The sequence below is a fragment of the Neopsephotus bourkii genome, unplaced genomic scaffold, assembly GCF_033783945.1.
Source record: "Neopsephotus bourkii isolate Nb327-2 ecotype Australia unplaced genomic scaffold, CSIRO-AGI_Nbou_v1 NB_1292, whole genome shotgun sequence".
NCBI classification, from domain to species: Eukaryota; Metazoa; Chordata; class Aves; order Psittaciformes; family Psittacidae; genus Neopsephotus; species Neopsephotus bourkii.
In genome coordinates this window covers 1,432,775-1,458,331 of record NW_026901776.1, presented here as the reverse complement: position 1 = coordinate 1,458,331, position 25,557 = coordinate 1,432,775, and the positions used below count along the sequence as shown (strand labels likewise).

The 25,557-nt window shown below is 38.5% G+C and overlaps 1 protein-coding gene across 8 annotated transcripts in view; it reads right to left on the bottom strand.

Moving 5' to 3' along the window:
* Positions 1 to 25,557, bottom strand: part of MTR (5-methyltetrahydrofolate-homocysteine methyltransferase) — a 54,344-nt gene continuing 28,787 nt past the window's right edge. For 3 of the 8 annotated variants that reach the window (XM_061365714.1, XM_061365715.1, XM_061365716.1), the window contains 14 exons: positions 22,387 to 22,476; positions 21,611 to 21,763; positions 17,144 to 17,244; positions 15,015 to 15,082; positions 14,054 to 14,174; positions 9,640 to 9,721; positions 8,758 to 8,856; positions 7,464 to 7,539; positions 6,123 to 6,278; positions 5,247 to 5,443; positions 2,616 to 2,816; positions 1,202 to 1,394; positions 371 to 483; positions 1 to 236 (listed from right to left, as the gene is read on the bottom strand). In XM_061365714.1, the coding sequence (XP_061221698.1) occupies positions 150 to 236; positions 371 to 483; positions 1,202 to 1,394; positions 2,616 to 2,816; positions 5,247 to 5,443; positions 6,123 to 6,278; positions 7,464 to 7,539; positions 8,758 to 8,856; positions 9,640 to 9,721; positions 14,054 to 14,174; positions 15,015 to 15,082; positions 17,144 to 17,244; positions 21,611 to 21,763; positions 22,387 to 22,476 (1,737 nt within the window). In that variant the 3' untranslated portion in view covers positions 1 to 149. Of the gene's footprint in view, positions 237 to 370; positions 484 to 1,201; positions 1,395 to 2,615; positions 2,817 to 5,246; positions 5,444 to 6,122; positions 6,279 to 7,463; positions 7,540 to 8,757; positions 8,857 to 9,639; positions 9,722 to 14,053; positions 14,175 to 15,014; positions 15,083 to 17,143; positions 17,245 to 20,153; positions 21,028 to 21,610; positions 21,764 to 22,386; positions 22,477 to 25,557 lie in introns of those variants that run through there. The other 5 variants (XM_061365719.1, XR_009727288.1, XR_009727290.1 and 2 more) reach the window with 5 other exon arrangements.

Sequence of the window (25,557 nt, the reverse complement as noted above, 5' to 3'; positions counted from 1 at the left end):
ACATTTGAAGTTCTAAGTTCCTTGATCAAAAATTAAAACAGATAAGCTATTGGGATGGATGGAAGAAAGCTGTTTTCAGAGGGAATGTATTTCTTGTTCCTTCTGGCAAACAGACCATCAAAGGAAAATTTCGCCCACAAGTGTCACAATTATTCAGTATCATATCCCAAAATGGGTCCCAGCCATTTCTCCACCTCTGCCACAGACAAATTTTTTCTCAGTGCATAATCTTCAACCTGCAAAGGAACCACAAAGCATGATGAAGATCCAGAAACTTCAACTTCTACCATTTACAAAACTTCTTTGAGACATCTGCTCACAAGCGTGGTTTTGAATGCTATAATTCTACACAATGGACAGTGCAAGTTACCTGATCTTTACATATCTTGCCAACAGCGAAGTATTTGGATTTGGGATTGGAAAAGTAGAGTCCAGAAACTGCAGAAGCAGGAATCATTGCTAGTGATTCAGTCAAACCGATTCCTGGAGAAGAGAATGACGATTTTCTTATTCTCTGAACTGGTAAGAAGCATAAATTCAGTCTTTCGTGTTAGGCAGCTTCAAGCTGCTCAGAACCCAAGCAGCTTTCAATGAACCTAAACCCAAAACTATTTTTCAACACATAGCCTTAAATATATTGCAGATTTTTGTTACAGTATTGCTACAGAGTAACTGTACAGCATCTTAGATAGTTTGGCAAATGAAATGGGTCACTACAGGTTTTGAAACACAGGTAGATATTTTTTGAATTGTGGAAGTAGTAGTCAAATGTTTGACATGTAAAATATCAAAGGAAAACAAATGGAATATATTCCTTTTTTAAGAGTTACCATCTCAAGGTTTCTGTGGACCAGGAAATACGCTGCTGAATTGGCTTGTTTTCCTGCTTGTATCTGGAAAGCCTTCTTGCAACCATAAGGATGCTACATTTTTTTCTCTGTGCAGCAGAACCCCATTTGCATGCAATCTGGTAATTAGGGACATAACTCCTTCACCAAAAGCACTAGCACTATGTTGCAAATTCCCCTTGAGTGAGGCAAAATAAAAACAGTAATGAAAGGGGAAGACAGCAACTCCTGGGATTGCTTCAAGTTCAGGTTGTTTATGTACTTTGCACCACCCAATTCCCTGTTTGTTGGCATTTCAATATTTCATTTGCATAAAAACAGTTTAAGAATCTTAGTAAAGCAGGCAGAGATACCTGTTATTTCCTCAATGTTTGCAAGTTTCCACATGGTGAGTTTTTCTGTATGGTCAGGCTGGCTTGGATATCCAGGGGCAGGGCGAATTCCCTCGTATTTAATTCTGCGTAGGTCAGAGAGATCCAGCTGCTCAGCACTGCAGTAAGCCCAGAATTCCCTTCTTACCCTTTCATGGAGCTCCTCGGCAAATGCCTTGGAATAGAATGCAAAGATTTTTTTTATTTTGATTTCTGCAGATGGATGCAATAGCTGTTTGATGAAGACAAACAATGACAGAGACTTTCTCACCATTCCCGTTTTAATTTTAAGGGAACTCTTATCATAGGTGAGAAATTTGACAGCATTAAAATTCACATACAATACATATTTTGCTTATTCAAGCATTTAAATGTTTTCTCTTGTCAAGAGACAGTGGTTTTTTTATTGTTCTGCTTTAAAATCATACATACTCAAAGAAGTAAATACATGGACAAGTAACCACAAAAGATGGAATTCATTATCCTATGGTGGCAATGCATCTTTACAGCACTGAAGTCATTATGTCCTGACTGCCTGGGTATCTTGTCCAGATGTAGCTATGGAAGACCACATCATTCTTGTGTCCATGCTAGCATCAGATGTAAGTAAGTGCCCCTGCTCCTATTAGCAGAGGACTTTTCCTCTAGCTGAAAGTGGGTAGCAGCATCTCTTAACTGCTCTTACAGCTCACACTATTTTGCCAGTGATGGCTGCCCTCAGGAGAAATATCCACTTAAGTAAATAACTTCAGATGGCAGCTAATAATAATTTCTGTAACTCTTATAGGCTGAGCCACACAACTAGAGCTAACCCCATTTGCATTGCACTAAAGCTGCTGTAAATTTTAACACAGTTATTTAGGTATAAGCATGGGGCAAGCAGAAGAGGATAAAGGGGTAAGAGGAAAGGGACATCACTCTCTAAACCACTCCAGTTAGAGCTTTAAGAGCATGGCTGTCTAAGCTTAAGACATATTAAAACACTTGCACCCTGGATACATCTGCATGGTCACCATTTAAAAGCAGAAGGCATATCTAATTCAAGAACATAATCACATGGGTCCAAACATTCTCATGTGGATAAAACAAGATATAAAGATTTAAAGGTAGGTTTCAAACAGTCTTGTTTTAAAATCTACTAAATTCTATGCATCATCAAAACCCTCCTAAACAGCTCAAAGATGCTTCTACAGCTGAAAGATATGAACAGCAGAGTTCCTCTGGCTCAGAAGAGGACTGTCCTCCTGAGACAGTTTCAGCAGAGCCAGTTCACTTTCAGATTTAATGCAGAGCATACATCACAGGCAACAATCTAAAACTTGGAACAGCAAACTGTCAAGCAAATCTAGCGCACAGTTAGAAAATTTGCCAGGAAACACAAGATAAAACCTCATACCTCTGCCAACCGATCACCAAGCGCCTTTACCATTATGATGTTGTATTCATCATCCTGTTTCCTGAATTCACTGCATAACTCATCTACACCAAAGCAGGCCACAGCAAACAGGCCTAAGTAGTCACAAATGCCAGAATCCAGCGGCGCTATGAAGTCAGAAAGGCAGTAATATGGGTCTGTACAGGCAGAGTCCTTTTCAGCCTAAAGCAACAAAAACGATGCAATACATCAGAATATTTAAAACATACTTTAAAAGTGCATTATTAAAGACCAGTATTTTGAAGACTAAGGGCTTAAGACATTTCTGACAAACACCTAACAAGGCTTTGAGCCATGATGGCTTTCTTGCACATGAATTAGAAGAAAAACACCTCACTTAGTCTAAGGGCATTTGGTTCACTGAAGAATAAAGCATCAGATGAGGGATGCTGTGCTGAAAACATTTACAGAGATATTTTGCTTATATTCACAGCTGGTAAGATTTAACAGCTTATTCTGCAGACAAATTATTACAAAATATGGGAGACTTATGTTAACTGCTGGGTAAGAGGAGGAATTTTCCATCTCTAGCACTCACAGATTCCCCATATGTTAGCAAAAATGATGGTTGATAATTCACATCCCAAACTGCAAACTGCAGAATTCTTCTACAATTCTCATTTTAGAATGCCTGTGAGAGTTTATAAACACTCCCAGTTTCTTATGCTCAAGCCATGTGCTCAGTAATCCAGATGAAAGGACACCCCAGGATGTAGCTTTACACTGGCCACATGCAAATGCAAACAAAATTGAACACCAAGCAAAGTTCAAGTGGTTTTACACAAATCGGAAACATCCTGCTCACTGTATCCTTTTCCAAAATGGAAGAAAGGGAGTAGAAAGAGGGCACTGAATGCTGGCCATAGCACCTAACAGGAAGTTTTACAATTGAGGATCATATCAATGTACTCACTGTCGAACATGACTGATATCTAGGAAGTGGCATAGCTCTTGTAAACCTACCCAACTTACAGATAAAGTTATTTCATGTCTATCACTTAGCTGAGGATTCCACTCCAGCTTGTCTTGTGACAGTATTTTAACCAACTATATGAAAACTGAGCAAAACACCTCCGCCCCTTGAAAAAAACTGAAGAAAAATGGTCAAGTGACTCCTTAGTTTCTACAGCCTACTAGGTTAGAGAATGCACCATAAAACTGAAGAAATAGCCTTTTTCCACAGGTGAAATCTATTATACTTTTAAGATCCTTTTGTAAGGAATACAGTTAAGGAAAACATTTCCAACGTTTACATTTACATCACATCCTTAATATTGTCAGTGTCAAGGAGAGAACTGTGCATTGAAAGGAACATTTTATATGTGAAACAGGAGGCAATTATTCTCTTCAGCTTTGCTCTGCTGAAGCCTCTGCTGAATTACTACATACACCACAATGAAACACGTAGAGTCCAGAAGAATAGTACCCATAATAGCACAGATTTTCATGAACTTAACCTTTCAAAAAAGCCGAATCTGAAAGTCTAATGAAAGTAATGGTATTACAATAATAAAAATTGTTACAAGAACATTAAATGAGATCTCTCCTTGAGAGAACCCTGGGAAAAGTCTAGGAAAAGAACCTGTAATATACTTGATTTATGGGGGATACCAAAATGCTTAACTAGGTGGTAAGGCTCTGGAACAGCCCTGCCTGAATGCTTGTGAGAAGAGTTTATATAAACATCTGCCATGGACTGTCAAGATACATGAGGTCCATCTCCATGCAACAGATAATCTGTTCCAGTTCCCTTGAACAGACAAACTTGAAGTCATGTGTTTCCTAGCACAGTTCTCCAGTATTCTCACAGCACCATTCCCACAGAATACTGTACTCCAGAAATGTAGGTAGTTGTTAAATTTGTTTCTGCCATGCTTGATGGCTCTGAATATGTGAATTACCAAGAAGCCAAGTCAGAAGACTAGGGAAGAAGAGGCAGAGTATCTTGAAAAGGTTCAATCTATCAAAATAAATAGAAATCTAGGTAAGACTCAAGCATGAATACTTACAGTAATAACTTTCTCAATCAGAATTAGCAGCCAGCTAATCAATTCAGAATTGTCTCTTCATATGGGGGATTTAATGTAAAAATTAAGACTATCAAAGCCACTTCTCTCCATTGAGCTTTATTTTCCAGGTATTGGAATTTTAAGTGATTTTAACCTTTACGCATTCAAGGAGAATTTCTCATCTAAGGCAGAATCCAGTGATATTAGAAAATTGATGTTCATTAGATTTTAATTTAGCACACAGAGTCCATGTGATGAATTTATACAGCACAGTGCTTTAGGACACTTTAAATATTAAAATGAAGCCAGAAAATGCACGTTGTTATCTGAAGATGTCAAATCTATAAGGCACTTTGTACAACTACTATAATTCCAAATATTACAGTTACTACAATAAAAATACATGGGTCATCACTAACAAGATCTTGTTATTACTGAAAGAAAAGGCAAGACAGCATCTGCAGACAGATTACAACAACCAATTCTGCACAGATTTTTAATAGAGCATTTCAGTTGCATTCTTGCAATTCAGGAGGATTGGGGGAGGAAGTCACTTTATTTATTTAATATTCTTTCATGGTACCTGTTGCCTCAAGCCATAAAATTTTGCTATTGGTTCCAAAGATCCCACTGCCTCTTCTGCAGCATACAAATGGATATCATCTTGGACACTTCGAGCTGGCCAGAACCCAAACACACCTCTGGCTTGTAATCTCTTTTGATTAATCAACTTTTCCAGTAGATTTTGTGCATCATTATAAACTCTCTTTGCTTCTTCACCTATCAAATAAGAGAGATACCTTTAGAAGAGCTATGTTTTCACAACCAGCAAAATAGCTTTAAGAATTGCTGAAGATTGGTTCATTTTCCACATAATTCACTGATGACTGCAACAATCTGTCAGCTCCAGCAGACAGAGACAGCACAGTGCGATTATGTCTATGCAGCTGTAACAACATATATCTTGGGAAAAAATTGTTTCAGCCAGCACCATTCTAGTATAGGCAGGGGATGCAGAATAAAATGTGCAACAGACAACATGTGCATGCACCTATATTACTACAGTCCAGCAGACCCACAACACCAATTTCAGCATCACCCTTGCATTTGTATGATTTATTTCAATGCCTGCTGAATAGTTTCAAAAGGAGACAGAGCCCTCTTGCCATCCTCACCCACAACAGGGGCACAGATATATCAAAAGCTTTGTTGCCATTTCATTAAAATACCTCTCTGTGGTTTTGTGGGTGAATTCTAAATAACATGACTGAGCATTTTTCTCTACTTATTTTTCTGCCTCACATGCCAATACTTGGGGTTTCAACAAATTATTTCAGCGACACTAGGTTTCCATGTATTTTCCCTATGTCTATGTATTTCAAAACATTCAGAATCTTAATGTAATATGGTAGGTCTGTTAGGATTATTTACATGAAGCAAACACAATTTCAATACTCACCTACAGTTTTATCATTAAAGACTTTAGGGAAACCTCGGTTGGGATACTTTCCCCTAAGTTGCCAGACATCAAAGAAAGGCTTCCAGTCAATGTATTCTACCAGCCTCTTCAGGTCATAATCTTCAAAGACTTTTGTGCCGATGAATTTTGGTTTAACTGTAGGAATCAAAAGTACAATCTGATATGATGGAAATACTTTAACATTACTCTTGTATGTGCAGCATAACTGATGCTCACCAGCCTCTACCACAGCAAATGACCTCTTTCAAAATAATTGGCTTAGAATTCTCACTGTCATATAGTTCCCAAGTCCTACCTTACTCTACAGTTACAACAGGATTCAAAGCATAAAAGGCATATAAAGTTGAAATAGAAAATTTAAGGCCTTTTGTTCTTTCATGTAAATTAACACTTATTAGGTGTTGGACTCCTGAGCTTATTTCATTGGCCAAAACATAAGAGCAAAAAAACCTACACAACTTATCAATATTGAACATATTCCACAGGCATATACCTGTCATATACAAATCCTGCTTTTTGTACACAGCCATATTACGTGCCATGGTAGTGTAGAATAGCTCTGTAAATTAATATGCAATTTATAAGAACTTTTGCAACCACCACGCACTTGTTCAGGTATATGCACACAAAGGAAAAAGTGAGACAGACCACTGTTATGATGTAGCCACAAGCTCTGCACTTGTTTCGTCTGAGCTGTTTGCTACTTCATAACACAGCCTTTAAGATGAAAATGAGCATCTTGTTGAGTCTTGTAAATGAAATGACAGAATGCAATGAAGCGTTAATGTCACCACAGGGTGCAACTTCTTCTGGAATGCTCTTTCTTTATACTTCTGGTCTCTAATTTAAAAAAAATCAAAGCAAACTGGTATAGAAACTGATGGGGGAAGTGTAGGCAAAAGTGTAAGGAGGAATTTGGTAGAAATGCCTATGTGAGTTCCCTGAATATGGTATAGTAAGCTTTGCAATAGAAAAAGACAGTCCGACGTTATTTTGCAAAGTAGGCATCAGGTTTACTTTTGATTCTACGGTGTTATGGGTAACGCACTGTTTAAGGATTTTTTTTCCCAATCTTTTTTATTAACTATTATTTTTTAAATATATTGTGAAAAATAAAAAGCAGAAACAGGATGCTCAAATTAATGCAAAAGCCAAAACCAAAACAAAAAATCCCCTTCTGCTCAGACACTGAATTTACTTAAGTTTTTGCTCTACTATACCCCAAAGTTTAATGAAGTATAATCTAATTAAAAACATATACTAAATAAATGCATAAAATAAAAGAAAGGCACAGCAATAACAAACAACATTTAAACTGACCTGGTTTATGGTCTGATAACCAGTCAACATGGAAACCTTTTCTTCTAGCTTGTTGTAAAGACAAATATCTTCTTTCCTATATGGACATAAAGGTTAGTTTCACAAAGCCAGCCATCTTTCAGACAGATAAACTGTAACTGTTGATTTGGTGGTAGAGTTTTACTCAAAACAGTCCCTGGGACAAAGCTGACAACTGACAATTTCAGTTCCAACAATGCCCAGTTCACAAGCACAAGTAAGATTACATCACAACCACAGCGTTATTTTTTCCTGCAGACTTCTAATGAAACTGGCCTACAGGATTTATAGTTCCCCTGAATTACACAAAAAGTTCCTTTATTACTTCAAATACATGAAAATACAGGTACAGCAAGATATTCTCCTACTGCCTGCAAAAAGCTTAGGCTTGCAGTGACAACACCACCACTGACTGCAGCATGACTCTGGGCAAAACACTGGCTCTTTGGAAAGGCACAGGAGATTGACAGTGACTTCAGTAAGGTCCATGAATTCACAGCTGACTTCTGCTTAAAGGAGAGTGCTGCACTCATTGATCTCAGCTTAATGGACTGGCTCCCTGGGCAAAGACAGTCTTAAACTTGCTCAAGCCAATCTTTCTCAGTAAGAGGCCTCACACTTTATATTTTAGAAGGGACCAGGTAAGAGCTGGATGACTTTCATCTTGCTTCTGTGTCTATTCACAAAGTTGGCCTCAGAGAAGTCATATGGGGTCTTTTTTGCTATTGTCAATTTGCACAGTCCATCTCCATATTTCATTACTTTCTTCTCCTCACTTCCCTAAAATGGCAGCCTCAGCTCTCTACTTTTGAGACTTCTCAGATCCTTCATCTAAAAACAGTATGAACACATCAGGAAAACACAGTGTTGTAAAATACTCAATCAAGTGTGGCTCAGTATCAGCAAAAGCAACCAGTGCCATTTTAATTATCCCAGTGTAGCTCCCTGTTTCCAGCTACTGTTCCAAGAATACATTAGTCTCCTGTATGTTAGTTAAGTTGAAATGACTGCCAGCTCCAAGGACATGTCCTAGATACCACTGACTGCCCATTGAGGATCATCAAGTATATGTTAGGCTCAGGCAGAATTTTCCCTTATAGGTTAGAAAAGTTGATTTCATAAGCAGTTCTGGAAATTTTCCATCAATTCTACTGCATGTTTCAAGTTGCAACAAAATATACTTGAGAGGTTTCAAAAGGAGCTGAAACTGAGAGTTGGTAAAGAGACAAGTAACAAGAGGCTGACAAAAGAAAAGCTAAATCAATTACATTTGTACCTTGAGAGACTCATAGTGTTCTTGTCTAATTTCTTCATATTCCTCTAGTATTTCTTCGAAGAAATCATCCTTTACACTTTCATCTAAGAGCTGGGAGCACTGAAATAAGGGAAAGAGAAAGTTCTAAGTACATACTGCAATGTATTATAGTGAGAACAAAGTAGGAACTTCAGGCTAAGCCATCTGTCTTTCAGACTCACTTCCAATTACACTTCACAACACTAAACTAAGCCTTACCACTAATCTGCAAACCAGACTGGAAACATATTTAGAACTTGGTTATTACTGAGAGCACTGCCCTACACTCAGGTGATATTAGCAGAGCCAAGTCTGGCTCTGGAAACACCCAAGAGGAGAATACTCCAAGAATTTAGAGACTGGATAATTGCAGAAGCAACACACAGTTTGGCCTATGTCTTTCCAGCAAGTACTTGCCACCTAAGACTACCTGTTTCTCTGATGAAGAGTTTGTCTATCCCAGAAAACTCCAGCCACACATTTCCTAGTACTAATGTTGCTGTACTACTAACTTCAGAAAAATACTCAGAAAGAACAGCAGTTCACATCTAACCCCACTGCTCTTCACTGTAACACACCTCAAAACTACACTCAAGGACTCAAAGTGAATCATGCCACCCTTGCTAGAAAAATGGTAGCAAGGTAGCAAATTTAAACAAAAGTATCCAGTGACAATAATTGACAAAAGGCACAGGAGATAACCATGTGGCAACAAAAAGTAACTGAATCAAGTAGTTTAGAAACTGGTCTCCTATCATGCCCCTTCAATTTTCTGCCGTAACATTAGAGTTAAGGATGAGAGGTACAACAGAAAAACAGGGCATACGATTTTGCATGGAAGAAAAACTATAATTTAGAACTTACAACCACAACACTCTTGGATGCATCCAGGACATGAATTACAGGTGCGCTATATCGTGGGGCAATTTTAACAGCTGTGTGTGTTCTTCAAAGGAAAAGAGAAAGAGTGAGCATTTCACAACAAACAAAAAACCAAAAAAACCCAAATAAAACAAAAAACAGACAATCCCCAGCAAAATAAATCCTGACTTAATGCACAGACCAGAACTTTAATAAAAGAAAGCAATTCATCCATCTGCTACTGTCCTGGGTTCAGCTGTAACAGTTATTTTACTCCTTCCTAGTAGCTGGTGCAGTGCTGTGTTTTGGCTTTAGTCTGAGAACAATGCTGAAAACACACCAGTGTTTTAACTGTTACTAAATAGTGCTTACTCTGATTGCACAATGAGCTCCAACAGGAAATCCCAGTTACCCAGGCATCCTAGAAGTCATCATGGACTGGCCAGAGGGCAAAGATTTTGAAATGTCACCAGAGAAGGAGGTGATGCGTGCTGAAAGCAGGACAGTTACGCATGAATGATTAAACACAGATTTTAATAACAGGTACATAAATACTTCTCTTCAAAGAGTATGAGAATGCTTTATAAATAATGTGCCAACTCACATCCCGTCACTGCCTTATCAGCTGACTGAAAATCAGCAGCTCATTAGTTTGAGTCTCAGAATTTCAGTGATGATTGTTCCAAACTAAGCTTACCCAAGTAATTTTTTATTTATTTATTATTTTTGTCATCTTACTTTTCTCCCTCCCACATGCTAGTTTCTGGGACTCTGGATTAGCATTAACATATTTCAGTGATGATTACTCCATTTTTACAATGCTCTACTTCAAAACTTGAGGCACAAGCCCTTTACTCACCTAAAGAAGGAATTTGGCCAGCGGTCATACAAATATTGCAAACTTGTACCAGCTTAGTCAGTCAGGCCATTCACAAACTCCCAATTCAGCCAATTATTTAGCATTTACTCATATTCCAGTCCTCATTCAAATACTTCAGCATATAATAAAGAATCACTTCTGTATTATAGTGCTTTGCTTATCAAATTGAAGTTTGGAGACCTAAATCAAGGCCTAAGCTATCATGTGAACTGCAGCTGACTGACTACCCACATTCCTCAAAGTCCTGGCAAACTGCAAGCAAGCGCAGGAACAAAGACCACGCAGGCCAAAGTACAGTTTGCTTTCTTGCATGTTAAGGTTAAACACTGGGTTTTAAACAAATTTAAATCAGAGCCCAGGAAGCAATCTTCCACAGCAAAGATTTCCTTTTTCTTCAGGTTCTGTCAAGTATTTCAAGCACCTGGACATGGAGGTTACTGATGACTGCGCAACACAACTCTGTAACCAACTGTCCAAGATCTTACTTCGCTTCTAGGCAATGCACTTTAAATATCAGCAGCTCTATTTCTTAGAAGAAGATATTGTATCTTCTATTTGATAGGAACATATGAAGGGAATAAACAGGTTCTACAATGGCACTGTATCAACTTGTACATACTAATATCTTGCTATTTTTAAAAAATAAACATTACAATAAAACTGTCACATTTCTCACCATCTGAATTTAGCAAAGCAGTACAGTAAGAATGCAATCATCATCATTATTGTAAGTTATGAAGAAACTCTATTGTAGATTCTGTAGACAAAATCATAGAATCATAGAATAGTTAGGGTTGGAAAGGACCTTAAGATCATCTAGTTCCAACCTCCTGCCATGGGCAGGGACACCTCACACTAAACCATGGCACCCAAGGCCTCATCCAACCCCGCCTTGAACACTGCCAGGGATGGAGCATTCACAACTTCCCTGGGCAAGCCATTCCAGTGCCTCACCACCCTCACAGTAAAAAATTTATTCCTTATATCCAATCTAAGCTTCCCCTGTTTAAGTTTTAACCCATTACCCCTTGTCCTACCACTACAGTCCCTAATGAAGAGTCCCTCCCCAGCATCCTTATAGGCTCCCTTCAGGGACTGGAAGGCTGCTATGAGGTCTCCACACAGCCTTCTCTTCTCCAGGCTCAACAGCCCCAACTTTCTTATACTGTCTTCATACGGGAGGTGCCCCAGTCCCCTGATCAACCTCGTGGCCCTCCTCTGGACTTGTTCCAACAGTTCCATGTCCTTTTTATGTTGAGGACACCAGAACTGCACACAATACTCCAAGTGAGGTCTCACGAGAGCAGAGTAGAGGGGCAGGATCACCTCCTTCGACCTGCTGGTCACGCTTCTTTTGATGCAGCCCAGGATACGGTTGGCTTTCTGGGCTGCAAGCACACACTGAAGCTGGCTCATGTTCATTTTCTCACCAATCAACACCCCCGAGTTCTCTGCAGGGCTACTCTGAATCTCTTCTCTGCCCAGCCTGCAGCTGTGTCTGGGATTGCTCTGACCCAGGTGCAGGACCTTGCACTTGGCATGGTTAAACTTCATAAGGTTGGCATTAGCCCACCTCACAAGCATGTTGAGGTCCCTCTGGATGGCATTCCTTCCCTCCAGCGTATCAACCGAACCACACAGCTTGGTTTCATCAGCAAACTGGCTGAGGGTGCACTCAATCCCACTGTCCATGTCACCCACAAAGATGTTGAACAAGACTGGTCTCAACACTGATCCCTGAGGGACACCACTTGTTACTGGTCTCCAAATGGACATTCAGCCATTGACCACAACTCTGCATGCGGCCATCCAGCCAGTTCTTTATCCACCGAGTGGTCTATCAAATTGATGCCTCTCCAATTTAGACAAGGATGGCATGTGGGACAGTGTCAAATGCTTTGCACAAGTCCAGCCTCCCTCTTTTTTACAATCAGCCTCCTCTCTTTCAAACTAATCTCACTTTTGACCCTTCCAAGTACTTATGGTCTCCTTATTCTAAGTAACAATGTCTACTTATTACAGAGAAAAAGTGCAGATGGTTCACTATCAACCTCTGACACGTACACAACCTTTGAAAATACACACAAAACATTAAACTTGAGACTCTGGAAGTAAAACTAGACATATTACCAATCCAGTCTTCAATAAGAATATCTTTACTTAATGTGTACTTTATAGAAATTGTATGTGTCTAGGCATATACATAGGTATACATTTATATACAGTTCACATTACTAAAAATATTATTTATGTATGCAAAATTATATATTCTTCAATAGTTTCCATACTCAAGAATAAAACTGAGGCTGCCTTGCTGAGGGCTACATTCATCTCATTCACCCATATGAATGAATTCTACAGATTTGTTTGATGCTGGTTATTTAACATGAATTACTAGGCCATTAATGTCCTGTGAATAAAACACTAAAAAGGTCTGAAAATAAAGACCAACACCCCCGCCCCCCAAACCCCCCTTCTCTCTCTCTTTTCTTTTTTAAAGTATTAAAGCCACAGGAAAAGCAACTCATACAAAAAAGAAACAAAAAAAGGATCCAGTTAACCTTACATTATAACTACAGGACCACTAAAGACAGGTAGCGATCATGCTCTTCACTGTCTATCAAGTTATGGGACGATTTGCTAAGGCAAAAAATACAGAATGCAATCATTCTGCTACAGTGTGTGTGGCTCTGATAAAGCAAGCAACAATGCTAACAGCTTTTAGGTACGCAAGAAAGGACCTCTGCAGCCTTCTGAGCCCATACTGTACATAAACCAGCTAGCAAAGAGTGACCCAAGGGCATTACATGTGCCCAAAACACATTTGTGCTAATGCTAATAACTAGGTGTCAGTGAGCTGTCAACATTGGTCTTCAGGATATCATAGCACCTGTATTACTTCATTTGCACAGATCTAAGAGAACAAGATCTCAATAGAAAAGCTCAGACTATCGAAAAGAAACATGGTAACTACTTCAAGGCAAGCAGATAGAATTTATCCCCTATCCGCTTGCCCAAATGGGACTGGAGCCAGCCCAGTCAGCACAGCACCCAACAGAATTACAGGAAAAAAACATTAACTTAAAGGTAATAGCTCCCCGATGTCAACATGACCATTTCTAGTCTCAAACACTGCATTCTTGCAATTCTTTGGTGAATCAAAACAGATCATCCAACCCCTTAGAAGAACAGAACTGTACTTAAATGCATACATGCATGAACTTTTAGGAGGAAATACAGTACTTCCACATACAATATCCACACGCAAAATACACAATACTTGCAAAAACTAAATGTTTCATGTACCTATTAATTGTTGTGTCTCAATTACATTTTACCTCTATATTCTAGGACTTATGGTAGAAGAAATAACATTCACTTTTAAGTAAATACATTCACTCTTAAACAAATACATACTGGTATGTATGCTGGGGGAAAATGAAGGAAGGAGAGAGAGAAATAGCTATAAACTTGCTTTTTGCAAGGTTAATACTATTTTCATACACATTCCCCATCTTCCCAGCTCAGGTATCTTACTTAGAAGTAGTTGCTCCTCCAATCAGCAAAGGAATCTTTATTGCCAATCTCTCCATTTCCTTGGCGACAAAAATCATTTCATCCAAAGAAGGGGTGATGAGACCAGACAGGCCAATTATATCTATTGCAAATTTACAAACAAATATACACAAAAGGATCAGTAAATACACTCCAGACACAGGACTTATTACAGAAAGGTTTCCTTCATACATCAAATAGTTTCATGTGTCAGATAGAAAACTGTGAGATAAAAAGCAGGGTGGTTGATAGCCTGTAAGTGGGGTTTGACCTAATTAGAAAGTAAAAGCTTTCCAAGAATGAAAGTGATTCCAAATCCCTGGTTTATGACATTTCTTAGTCTTCACAGCTGCTGAACACCTCTAGTTTCAGCAATAAATACACAGTACTTCTAATCAGCAAGCATCAAATCTCAGAAGTTAGGCACTGAAGAGGGAAAAAAGACAAAATAATTATAAGCTCTGCTCTTGGAAACAGCAAATGCTTTTCAACTTCACTAGAATATTCGACACAATTAATCTCTCCCAAGATGCATTAGACTCTTTCAAACCAACGGAAACTTGTTTCAGGACGTTCATTATCCATTAGAACAATTTAGTTCTGATTTCACACTTGCTGATCTGGCAGGCTGAATGCCAAGTTCTTTTGCCAGTTTAAGGCCCAACACAAGGTTATTTAATCTTTCCAAGTCTCCGTTTAACCAAACAAATACTGAAACATCTCTCTTGGAGTTTTCCTTTTGATACAGGTATTTAGTTCCTGAAGCTGTTACACAGAAGTGCCAAATACTAAATAATTATTATATTTTTAATGCAACAGCTCTGATCATCTGAAGATAGTCTGATTAAATCATAGACAGCATAGGAATGTAATGAGTAACAATATAAAGTGGATTTAAAAAAAAATCAAACAGTTCAGGAGTACTACTGAAATCTCTCTATACCTGCTTTGTTCTCAACAGCAGCTCTCAGTATCTTATCACATGGAGTCATGACTCCTAAATCAATAACTCTGTGAAAAGAAGTGAGATGACAGGATTCTTTAAAAACAGGTCATATTTCTGCTAAAGGGCAAATACATTGCTCTTACTGTAAATGACTGGCCTAAAATGGAAGTTAATATTGAGATTTTGGGGGTTTTGTTTCTCTTAAGACTTCTGTAGGGAATTTTAATATAAGAAATACCTCTGAGTCTGGCACAGTTTTCAACACATCAGAGTTCCAGATGATGCAGTAGATAAGAAAATACAAGTGTAAGAGGGTTTGGTTTTGGTTTTGGTTTGGGGATTCTTTTTTAGAAAAGAAAACAACCAAAAAAAAACAAATCAAAACCATTTTCTTTGTGGTTGTACTGAGGGTGGCTGCGATGGGAGTTAATTTTCCTCATGCAGCTGGTATCCTGCTGTGTTTTAGATGTGACCAAAACAATGCTGACAATACACATTTTAACTATCAATTTGTCCCACCTCAAGGCCTCTGTTTCTCATTCTAACCCTTCAGAGGATAGACTGGAAGGCGCACAACCTTGAGAAAGGCTGGGAGCAGACACAACCAGACAGATGACTCAAACTAACCAAATTATTATTCCATGGCATAGGATGTCATGCTCAGCAATAAAAGGGGAGAAGAAGGAATTTAGCAGGGGTTAGCCATCTTTTGCTCAGGAGCTAGCTAGGCATTGGTCTACCCATGGGAGCTAACAGCTGACTGTTTCTGCATCACTTGTTTCGTTTTTTCCTTCTCTCTTCTTCCACTTCTCCTTCACTTCTTAAACATGTTTTATCTCCACCATCATTTTTTCTTGGTTTTATTCTTCATGTCCTCTTTCCCCATCCCACTGAGTCTGGCTGTGTGGGAGTGAATGGCTGTGTGAGGTTTAACTGCCTGTCAGGGTTAACCAACAGCATCAGCATTTCTGAGGTTATTTGGACAACATGATCAGGTTTTGTGGACATCACATCTTATGTCAGAAACATAAAATAATTCACATCGAGGGCTTTTTTTGTCTTCAAGCATATATTTTATGAATGAGGCTTTTTATTCCTATTAACCCTAGCAATTCCCAAGACTTTTACTTCTTCCAAGTAAGCCACCCCAGCCTCCTAGCTTCACTCAGCCTCGCTCATACTCAGACTGACAGAAAACACTATGGCTTCAGTTCAGTAAGTTCCAATAAAGCTCAAGAAAGCCTGAAACCACTCAACAGATTTTTCAAGAGATAATGAAACAAAACATGCTGCATATACACAGCACTGCTACTGGCTTCAACCTCTTATGTTTTAAAATAAGAGATCATTTTGGCTCCTTTTAGAGCAAATTACAGCCCTAAGTAAAATCAAGAAAAAAACAAATGGAAGGAAGGAAGAGTAAGCCAGAGCTCCAAAGCAGATTCAGCTTTGCACAGCATTTGACAGACACTTGGCAAAGGGCTCTGATGGAAACGTGACCATTTGTTCCAACACTGCTGCCAACCCCCCTGCACATACACAGGGCTTGAAAGAGCTGACATATACTGAAGTTCCATATTTTAAAGCTCAAATAAGAGGAGAATCTCATCTCTTATTTAACAAAACATACCCTAAAATGCTTTTAAAACCTCACAGTTAGCAAACAGCTTGAAAGAGACACTAAAAGGTTGAGTTGAATCTCACAAAACTTCATTTTTTCCACAACAGAATACACAGCCCACACATAGTCTTGCCTGCTGCAATTGTCGTACCTGATTTCTTTAGATGTTCTGTGTTCAAGACATTATACTCAACTAATATAAAACAAAACCAAAAACTGCCGCTCTCATCTAAGTTTCAGGTGATATTAAACTGTATTCACCTCAGATGCCAATTTATTAGGAAATAAAAAGTATTGAAGGAGGAAGTTGAACTCCCTCTTGCCTCCCCATTAGTATTACCTGATACAATCTATGTTCCCAACCACAACTTGAGGAACAGAGGTCAGTTCCCAAGAAATGCCCACTTCTGTTACCACCACAGCTGCGGCTAGCCATTAATTAGCATTAATTAATTACATTAATTAGCCAGTCGGCTTCCCAGCTACCTAATGTCAGTCTGCTTACCTGAAGTTGTTGCAGCCCAGAACAACTCCCACAATGTTCTTGCCAATATCATGTACATCTCCTTTCACAGTTGCTAGCACTATTGTACCATGGTAAGGATCCTGAAGATCAAATAACACAGGAGTTAAATTACTCAGAAGACTCAGTATGTTTGCACAGATCCTTCAACAGTGCAACTTTACTCCATGACTGAGATTACTATCATAGTACAAGAAATTGCAAAGCACAACAGACGTAATACATTCAATAAAAAGAAAAAACTGTTTAAAAGATTCAGGTACTAGAACTCTTCTTGAAAATTGCATGCATGTTATTCAAAAAGCTGTGTTAAAAATAAACAAACAAAAAACAAAACCCCAAACAAACAGCAGCTAAAAAAAAATAATCAGATCTGAACAGCATTTTGTTCAGTCCAGTAACTGAACTCCTAACGTACCTCTGCTCCAAATAGAAACCTCACCAATAAAGAGTTTAAATAGATTAGATATTCAGAACAAAAGGGTATGAACGCTCATAATTACACTCCTGTTTGTGCATCAAGAACAATCTTTCAACGCAATGCTCAGAAGAATGAGAGGAATTAGCAAAAGCAGAACAGACTAATTTTTTACGCAACACTAACAGGAAGGGAGACATTTCAGTGTAGTGATCAGGCTAATTCATATTACCCAAGCTGAACAAACAGGCTAGAAAAAGATCTCACTGAAGGGAAGGGAAGCTGTACTGTCACAAACTGGTCCCTACACTAGATGAGATTCAGCCCTGACCAAGGGGGCCTTCCGGCAGGGTAACTGCAGTTTCCTACAGCAATTCTCCATCAGGGCACAGCCCTTAGTGATACACTTTTTAGTTGTATAATCAGTGTTGTCATTTGGAGCGGCTCCAGGCTATCACAGTGCAGGAGCTGGATCGAGATGCCAGTAACAGACTACTTGAATTGCACAGAATTTAAATAAAGTAGAAATCTGAGCATATTCTATGTAAAACGACAAAACAGTTTTCCAGCCAGCATCTCATCTCCTTTGCAGATGGCAGAACTGGAAGAATAGATCCTTCAATGAAGCATGTTTTATTTCTGGACAGTACAAGTAGCTCTCTACTTCATGAGTTTGCATTGCCTTCTGTGGTTGCAATTTTGTGGGAGAAAGCAACTTTATATATTAACAAGAGTGATAATAACATTTCCTAATACATTTGTTGAATAAAATCCCTGGATCCCAATCAATTCTGCTGTTTGCAAAAATTTATTATCTCCCCAGTGCTCCTGTTGTACAGAAGACTGTGGAACAGAGAAGGCAAAATGGAGGTCTGCAAGTCAGTCATCTCAGTACATCAGTAAAAAAAAATTGCAGCTGAAAATATACTGCTGGAATGTTAGAGAAAACCGTGGAAAGAGCTTAATTGAGGACTGGGGGAACAACAAGAAGTGCTGCCCACATGTATCATACCCAGTAACTGCTGATGATTGACACTAATGATTGATATCGAAGAAAAAAAAATGATTTGCACATGGAAGAAGGAAAATCTATGCTGGGCAGCAAACAACTTGGGCCAGAGCACATGCCATTTTAAATAAACCTTATTTAGAGTACACTGTGATTTCAACTGTCTCAAGCAAGGAGGTCCTCAAGTTCTGGGCATACATCCAAAGGGCTTCTTTTTTTTAATCTTGATAGAGATCCACAGACACAGCTATTTATCTTTAAATGCAACTCTCAATGCTTTGCATTTCCTGGCAGTCTGTGAGTAAAACTCTCCTGAAGGTTATAACAGCCTGGGTAGCACCAGATAGATCAGCTACCAGAAACTACAAATCATTTTCCTTCAAGTCAGCATCTAACTTTGGAGATAGATGCAGCTGGTTTTAACTCTGTCACCAATTCTCTACACGGTGACTCTTCCTTTTTTCTTTTTTCTTTTTTTTTTAAGAGGAAGGAACTACATCCCTTGCCCAGCAGAAGGTAGAGAAAGCAGGAGGACAGAAGCCCTAGTTTTTCCTTCCTGCTCTCCCCAGCCACACAGAGTATCTCCTAATCTCTCCAGAGTGCTACCTGTATTTTTAAGAACCTCTCAAATTCTGCTTCACTTCTTTCTAGCCAAAGAATTAAGTGCCAAAATGTTCACAGTAGATCCTAATCCAAAGCTCATGGAAGCAATGGGGTAATGATTTTCCCTGACTTCAAACAGCATCAGAACAGACCAGAAGATGCCAGATACCTGCATTATCATCAGAATTTAAATAAAAAAGAACAGGATGAGCAGGAGAGAGATGACACATTGAAAGGTGACTCATGACAGCCAGAGAACGGACCCGCTTGAGATACTGGAAAGAAGACATCTTCTTTACATCCAGAAAGAGCATGGGAAAAGAGACTAGGCATTCTCCTTCTTCCATTAAGATCAGTCAAGTCTGATTATCAGGTCACTTTTATTTATAAATTATTCCACTTATGCTGGACAATCACATAGCAGATCCACAGTAAATTGAAAGATGCAGTGTAAGAAGATTTCAAGGGAAGGCTTAGGAACCATTCAAAAATCTACACAACAGAAACCAAAGGAAAAGCATAAATACCACAGTTTAGAGAAAATCTATTATTCTTCCTCTTTTTTGTGTGTGTGTCTTAAAACACACACACAGATTCTGGTAACAGTTGTCTTTGAGAGCCATGAAGGTAAGGTTCTACAGGACTAACGAAAAGTGAATATACATGAAACTTAAATTTGATAGTCAAATAATGACAAGAGAAGAAATATATTTAAACAACCAAAACATTTTTTTGGCTTATTTATATTTAGAACTTATATTTATTTAGAGTTAGAATATTATATTCTATTCTAAATATAGTAGAAAGCAGCAGACATGAGGATTTAAAAGGGGATTTTATTCAGTTCATCTGACCTCTCTTTTCTATGGAGTAGAATCTTGTCAGTACAGAGAAGCAAGGGACATCCTATACCTTCACCTTTTCCAGTGCTCCTATCATATATTCCATTAACTAAATTTGAAAGAAATTAGTTCAAGTATATGCACTGGTAGTTGATAAAACTATTCTCAGGAATCACCGGCTGTTGGCTGTGAAACAGGAAATGCTATGAAGGCTCATATTTTCAACTATATATATTTTATATATTGCATTAACACGTAATCTTCAGAAACTGGTGGAAAAACACACATATGAAAACACAACTACATTCAGGTCCTGTTTGCATAAGCACTTGTCCCCTGCAACTTGATCATGGCTACACATGCGATGAACATACTATTCCATTGTAACAAGAGGTCCTAAAGTCAAAGCCTGTGAAGAAAAAGGATGGAAGAGTTTGGTTTGTTTAGCTGAGAGAATGGTCAGGGGAAGAGGGAAGGGAAGAGCTCAACATGGCAACAGGCTTTGAACATGCAAAAGGGATTTCCAGAGTCCACCAAGGGCGGAAGTCGTAGAAGCAAATGGCAAAATTTGCCATAAAGTCAGAAGCACCATAACTAACTAACCTTATAAAAAAAAAAAAGAATTTAGTAACACTAGTATAAAGGGCCTACAAAAGCATCCTTCAGGAAATTTGGACAACAGCTTAAGCGCACACCAAGCAAAGTTCCACAAAATCTGCACTTTATGAATTTCAGACCTACTTTAAACTATGCCAAGATTGTCAGTTTCCATACAACTGCATCAATCCTCCAGCATTAAAGCAAAATAGATGTCATTAGCAAAAAATAATTTCAGTATTTGTTATGGCACACTATGAAAGTTAAAGAACAAAGGACCATGTCTTGCCTCTTCCTCTGTGTCACCTCTTTGGGCTCTCCTTTCCTCTCTTTCTTTTTCCATATAGGGAATAAGGTGACCAACTGCTTTCTTCATAACTCGAGCAGACTTTATAACCTGCATAGGTAAACAAGGTGTGGGGTAGGAGCAAATAATAATGAGCAGGTATAGGAAAAACCTCAGATTTCTATCAACTTTTTTTTTTGCACCCATTCAAGCAATAAACAAATCTTCATCTGCCAACCCAGACTACAGCTTTGCAGAGCATTCTGGGGTGGCAGGCTGCTGGCCCTACTGGATCAAGATTTTATATGTGACATTTGTGTTCACAGTACAGCCTCCTGGACCACTCACAACACAACTGGAAGCTACAAACAGGCCCAGACTTGGAAGGTGTTAAACACAGCAATTTTTATTTGGATCTTTTTTTCTCTCTTTTTCTTTTTCACAGACCCAGACTTAAAAGTGCTTTTCAAATAAAGCTAAAACACTAAGGAAGAAAGGAGACAAACATGTAAAATTACATAAAGAAAGTCGAGTTTCAAAGTAAAGAAAAAATAGGGCTGCTTCTTAGCAGCACCTGAATTTTCACAATTCACATGGTATATCTGGACAACAGCCAGCAGAGAAGGTGTTGGCTACATTTTACAATGCTAACTTTTGTAAAATAGGAAAATATATGAAATCGTTCTCTCATTACCTGAGGCAGAAACATCTTTCCAGCACCAAAAAGATCACCAACAATTTTCATGCCATTCATCAAAGGCCCTTCAATTACATTTAGAGGTCTAGGATATTTCCCCTGATTTAATCTTGCTTCTTCTGTATCTGCAGTGACATACTTCTCAATGCCCTGGAAAATAAATAAATAAATAGATAAATAAATGAATAAATAAGAGAATATTTTATCTTGCTAGAAATACAGCTTTTATCTAGTTGCCTTCTCCCCCACACCCCAAAAGCACAATGAAAGTACAAAAAGGTACATTAGATACTGTTAGTCTTCAAGAATACCTCAAATGTGTATTTAAAATAGGTTTTCATATGAAACAAAACACTAGTTCTTACACATATATAAATATTCAAGGTAAAAGCAGCCAGTATTTACAGGTTGGTTTGTTTTTCTTAACCATGCCATAATAAAACCCAGACATTCAAAGGCAGCTTCCTCAGTGCAAGTGCTCCTCAGGGAAGTGCTGTTAAAGGACCAGAAGAAACCCTAGAAAGTAAAAGCAGTATGTTTTCTACCACACTAGCAGAATAAAATATTGTCAAAGACTTCAGCTTGTGACGTTCAAAGACAAATCACCACAATTTTCTCTGTTATTGCAGTTAATTAAATATATTACTCATTATTAATTAATAGCTTTTAAAAGAATGGCAGTTGAATAATTTCTAAATCCAAAATGTCCCTTAAAGTCTGAGCTGAGATCATGTCTCAAAGTTGACTGGTAGGAGAATTTTCTGCACATGCACCTTTATGAGAGCATATTCCAGCCTTTCCTCCACAGAGCTTTTCCGCCACTCATCAGTCTGTACAACTTTTTTTCCTCCTTGGGCATGATTCTGAAAAGGAAAGACATCCATAAGAGCTTGAGAACATATAAAGTATGACTTTACATTTAGAAAAGTGAGGATAATTTCAAGTACTAACATAATTTTAGATTATTCAAGTGGTGTTTTATATACATGCAAATCATATTGTAAACATCTGTGATATACCACAGACACTTAAGGGGGCTATATGCCAGAGAGTATATACCTCATACAAAGAAAAAAATAACAAAAGTTAAAAAAGGAGCAGTTTAATTTTCACGCTCTTAAAAACGATGAAATGACTAATCCTAAGGGTTTTACTTTGGGAAACATAATTTAAATAGATTCCTGGCCCACACAGTACACTTCATTCTAATTAATTTGGCACTAATTCAGTTTCTGCTGGAATAGGTTATGTTATTCCATATCACAGATGTGTTTTCAATCAGGCAGCCAACAGAATTACTGTTTTTCCTCTACACAAACTGGCTAATCCCTCACAAACCCTCACACTCACCTTTGCTATGAATGCAGAGGCCAAAAGGGCTTTGCAATACAAGAAAGCTTGTGAGCATCCACCCAGGAAGGCTCACGGAAGAGCACCATATCGATTACTTCGACCACCACACTTCAGGCAAGTAATTTCTTTTCCTCGCTCCATTATTCAACACAATCTGACATCTTTCAGTCCTTATGAACCTCCTATACTTGAGTGTTCATCAGCAAATTTTTAAGACTTGGGAAAACTCACAGAAGCAAGATCTCACTCATGGGAACAGAAACCAGAACAAGTTTTTCATTCATGACATGCTAGCTAACTTCACAGCTTCTCGTTGCCAAACCTTATTCTCCTCATAGGTCTAGTTTGTAAAAAGAGAATGAAAGACAGAGGAAAATGTTGCCCAGAGAGGCTGTAGAGTCTCCATCCTTGGTTATAATAAAACTAAACTGGGTATGTCCCTGAGCAACTTGCTCTTGCTGTCCCTGCTCTGAGCAGGGGTCTTTTACTACATGGTCTCCAGAGGTCTCTTTGTAACCCCAACCCTTCTGTGATTCACTGAAAAAGTACCAACTGCTGCTCAGTCTCTGGCCAGACTCAGCAAGGAAACCGTTCCAACACAAAAATAACCCATGAAGCTGTAGGGTGGGCATGCAGTGACCACAGTGGCAAGCACTACATGCAGATATTTAAAACAGGGTGATTACACTGCATGCTGAGGATGAAAAAACCTTGCTTTTGGAAGCACAACTCCCACTGTCATAAAAGGGACAAAGTTTCAGTTTGAAAATGTCTAGAGCTATGCACTTTATGGAAGATGCTTTTTAATCTCAAATTTCACATTAAAATTGATGTTCTAAATCTGCAAAGATTAAGTTCCTAATTTTCCCCCAAAGGTCTAGCATTCAACCAACGGGCAAGGTACATTACTGTTACCTGATGGAACTGGGAAGAAACTTCACTGACACTCTATTAGAGGTGCAGTACTTGAAATGGATTGCACATTCTATGTTCTTTGTGCAGAATGAACTGCAGTGATTGAAAATAAAAAGAACATATGCACTTACCAACGAATGAGTACACCTTAGTGTTAGGGGAAAAAAAACAACAACAACAAACAAAAAAGCCTTTAGACAGAAGAATTTAGAACCATTCAAGTCCATTATTATCAGAGGAAAGTCTGAATAACTATTTTGACATATGCCTCAAACTCCAAAACCTTATGTCATAATGCTTCTCACTGGCTGTGACTTATCTATTTGGACACTCACACTTATCCAGAACCAAGATGAAACCCAAATCGTGATGGTTACCTCCAGTGAAAACCTGAAAGTTGTAATATTTTGGTTATGTTTTAATAGAGCTTTTAAAGATGTTTCAAATCAAGAACATCTGCCTTTTTTGCAGCTGGGGACTAGTTTAGTCCCACAGTAAAACTATCACGATGAACAAAAGCAGAGATTCCAACAGTGGTTTCCAAAACTTCTAGACCTAGGCAGAGCAGTTATCCACTTCCATTTTTACTTCTCAGGTTCCATTTAAATTCACATTCTGCCTTCTGCAGAAACACTATTTCAGCAATCCCCTTCTAGTTCCCCTTCTTTTTTTTCCCTCCTCTTTATGCAACCCTGAATACCCTAATGATAAAACTCTGCTTATACAGAGAAGGTCACTCTCAAATGAATTGCTTACACACTAAGAGCACCATTTAAAATAGCCCAACCACAGGAGACAGAGAGAGTCTTCTTGTACTGGTTTTCAATTGTTGTCATTGTTCCCACAAAGCATGAACCACCATAGGGCAAAGTACAAGCCAAATGAAGCAATGCACAGAAATAATAACTCCAGGAGCTACAAAACATGCATACAGCTACAAAACATGAAAACCTTCTTGTGCACTTAAATCTAAGGACCACCTAACTCAGAAAGATTTTTGCTATATGCTCTGTTCAGAACAGGATTTCACCAGTTGTCTTACAGCTGCATAATCAGGAAACCTTCAGCTGTGCAATCTTTGTCTTCTAATCACCACAATCATTAAAGCATCTCAGAAACACTAAATAGCTGATTTTCACTGGACACAAGTTACATGAACTGGAAGTCTATGGCACAGCCAGGAAATGCAAGTGACTACTTTTACCTTTTACATATACTCCAAGCAAACCCTTACAACTAAAGAGACAGGTTTTCTCTGTCTCCCACAATGCTCTTGTCACTCAATCTTGAGCACCAAGACTTGCTTCAATTGTGTGTTAGCCTTTCCTGGGTTCTTGTTAGTTTGTTTGGGTTTGTTTGTTTTGGGTTTTTGTTTGGGTTTTGCTTTTGTGTGTGTGGTTGTTATTTTTTGTTTGTTTTTAGGAAGTCTGATTGGAATTTTTTGCTTCTTATTGTTCTTGGGTTTAGTTTGTTTGTTTTAGAAAGAACACCTGTGCAGCTTGGTCTCCTGAAACATATGAAGAACTCTGATGCACGATCTTTAAAGGCACCTATGAAATTCGACAGGCTCCATCTATCACACAGTTCAGATTTTATTTTAATAACTGAACCACTTGTAAATTCTAACCCCACTACTAGATTGATACACGCAGTTTATAGGCTGTTGTATCTATCAT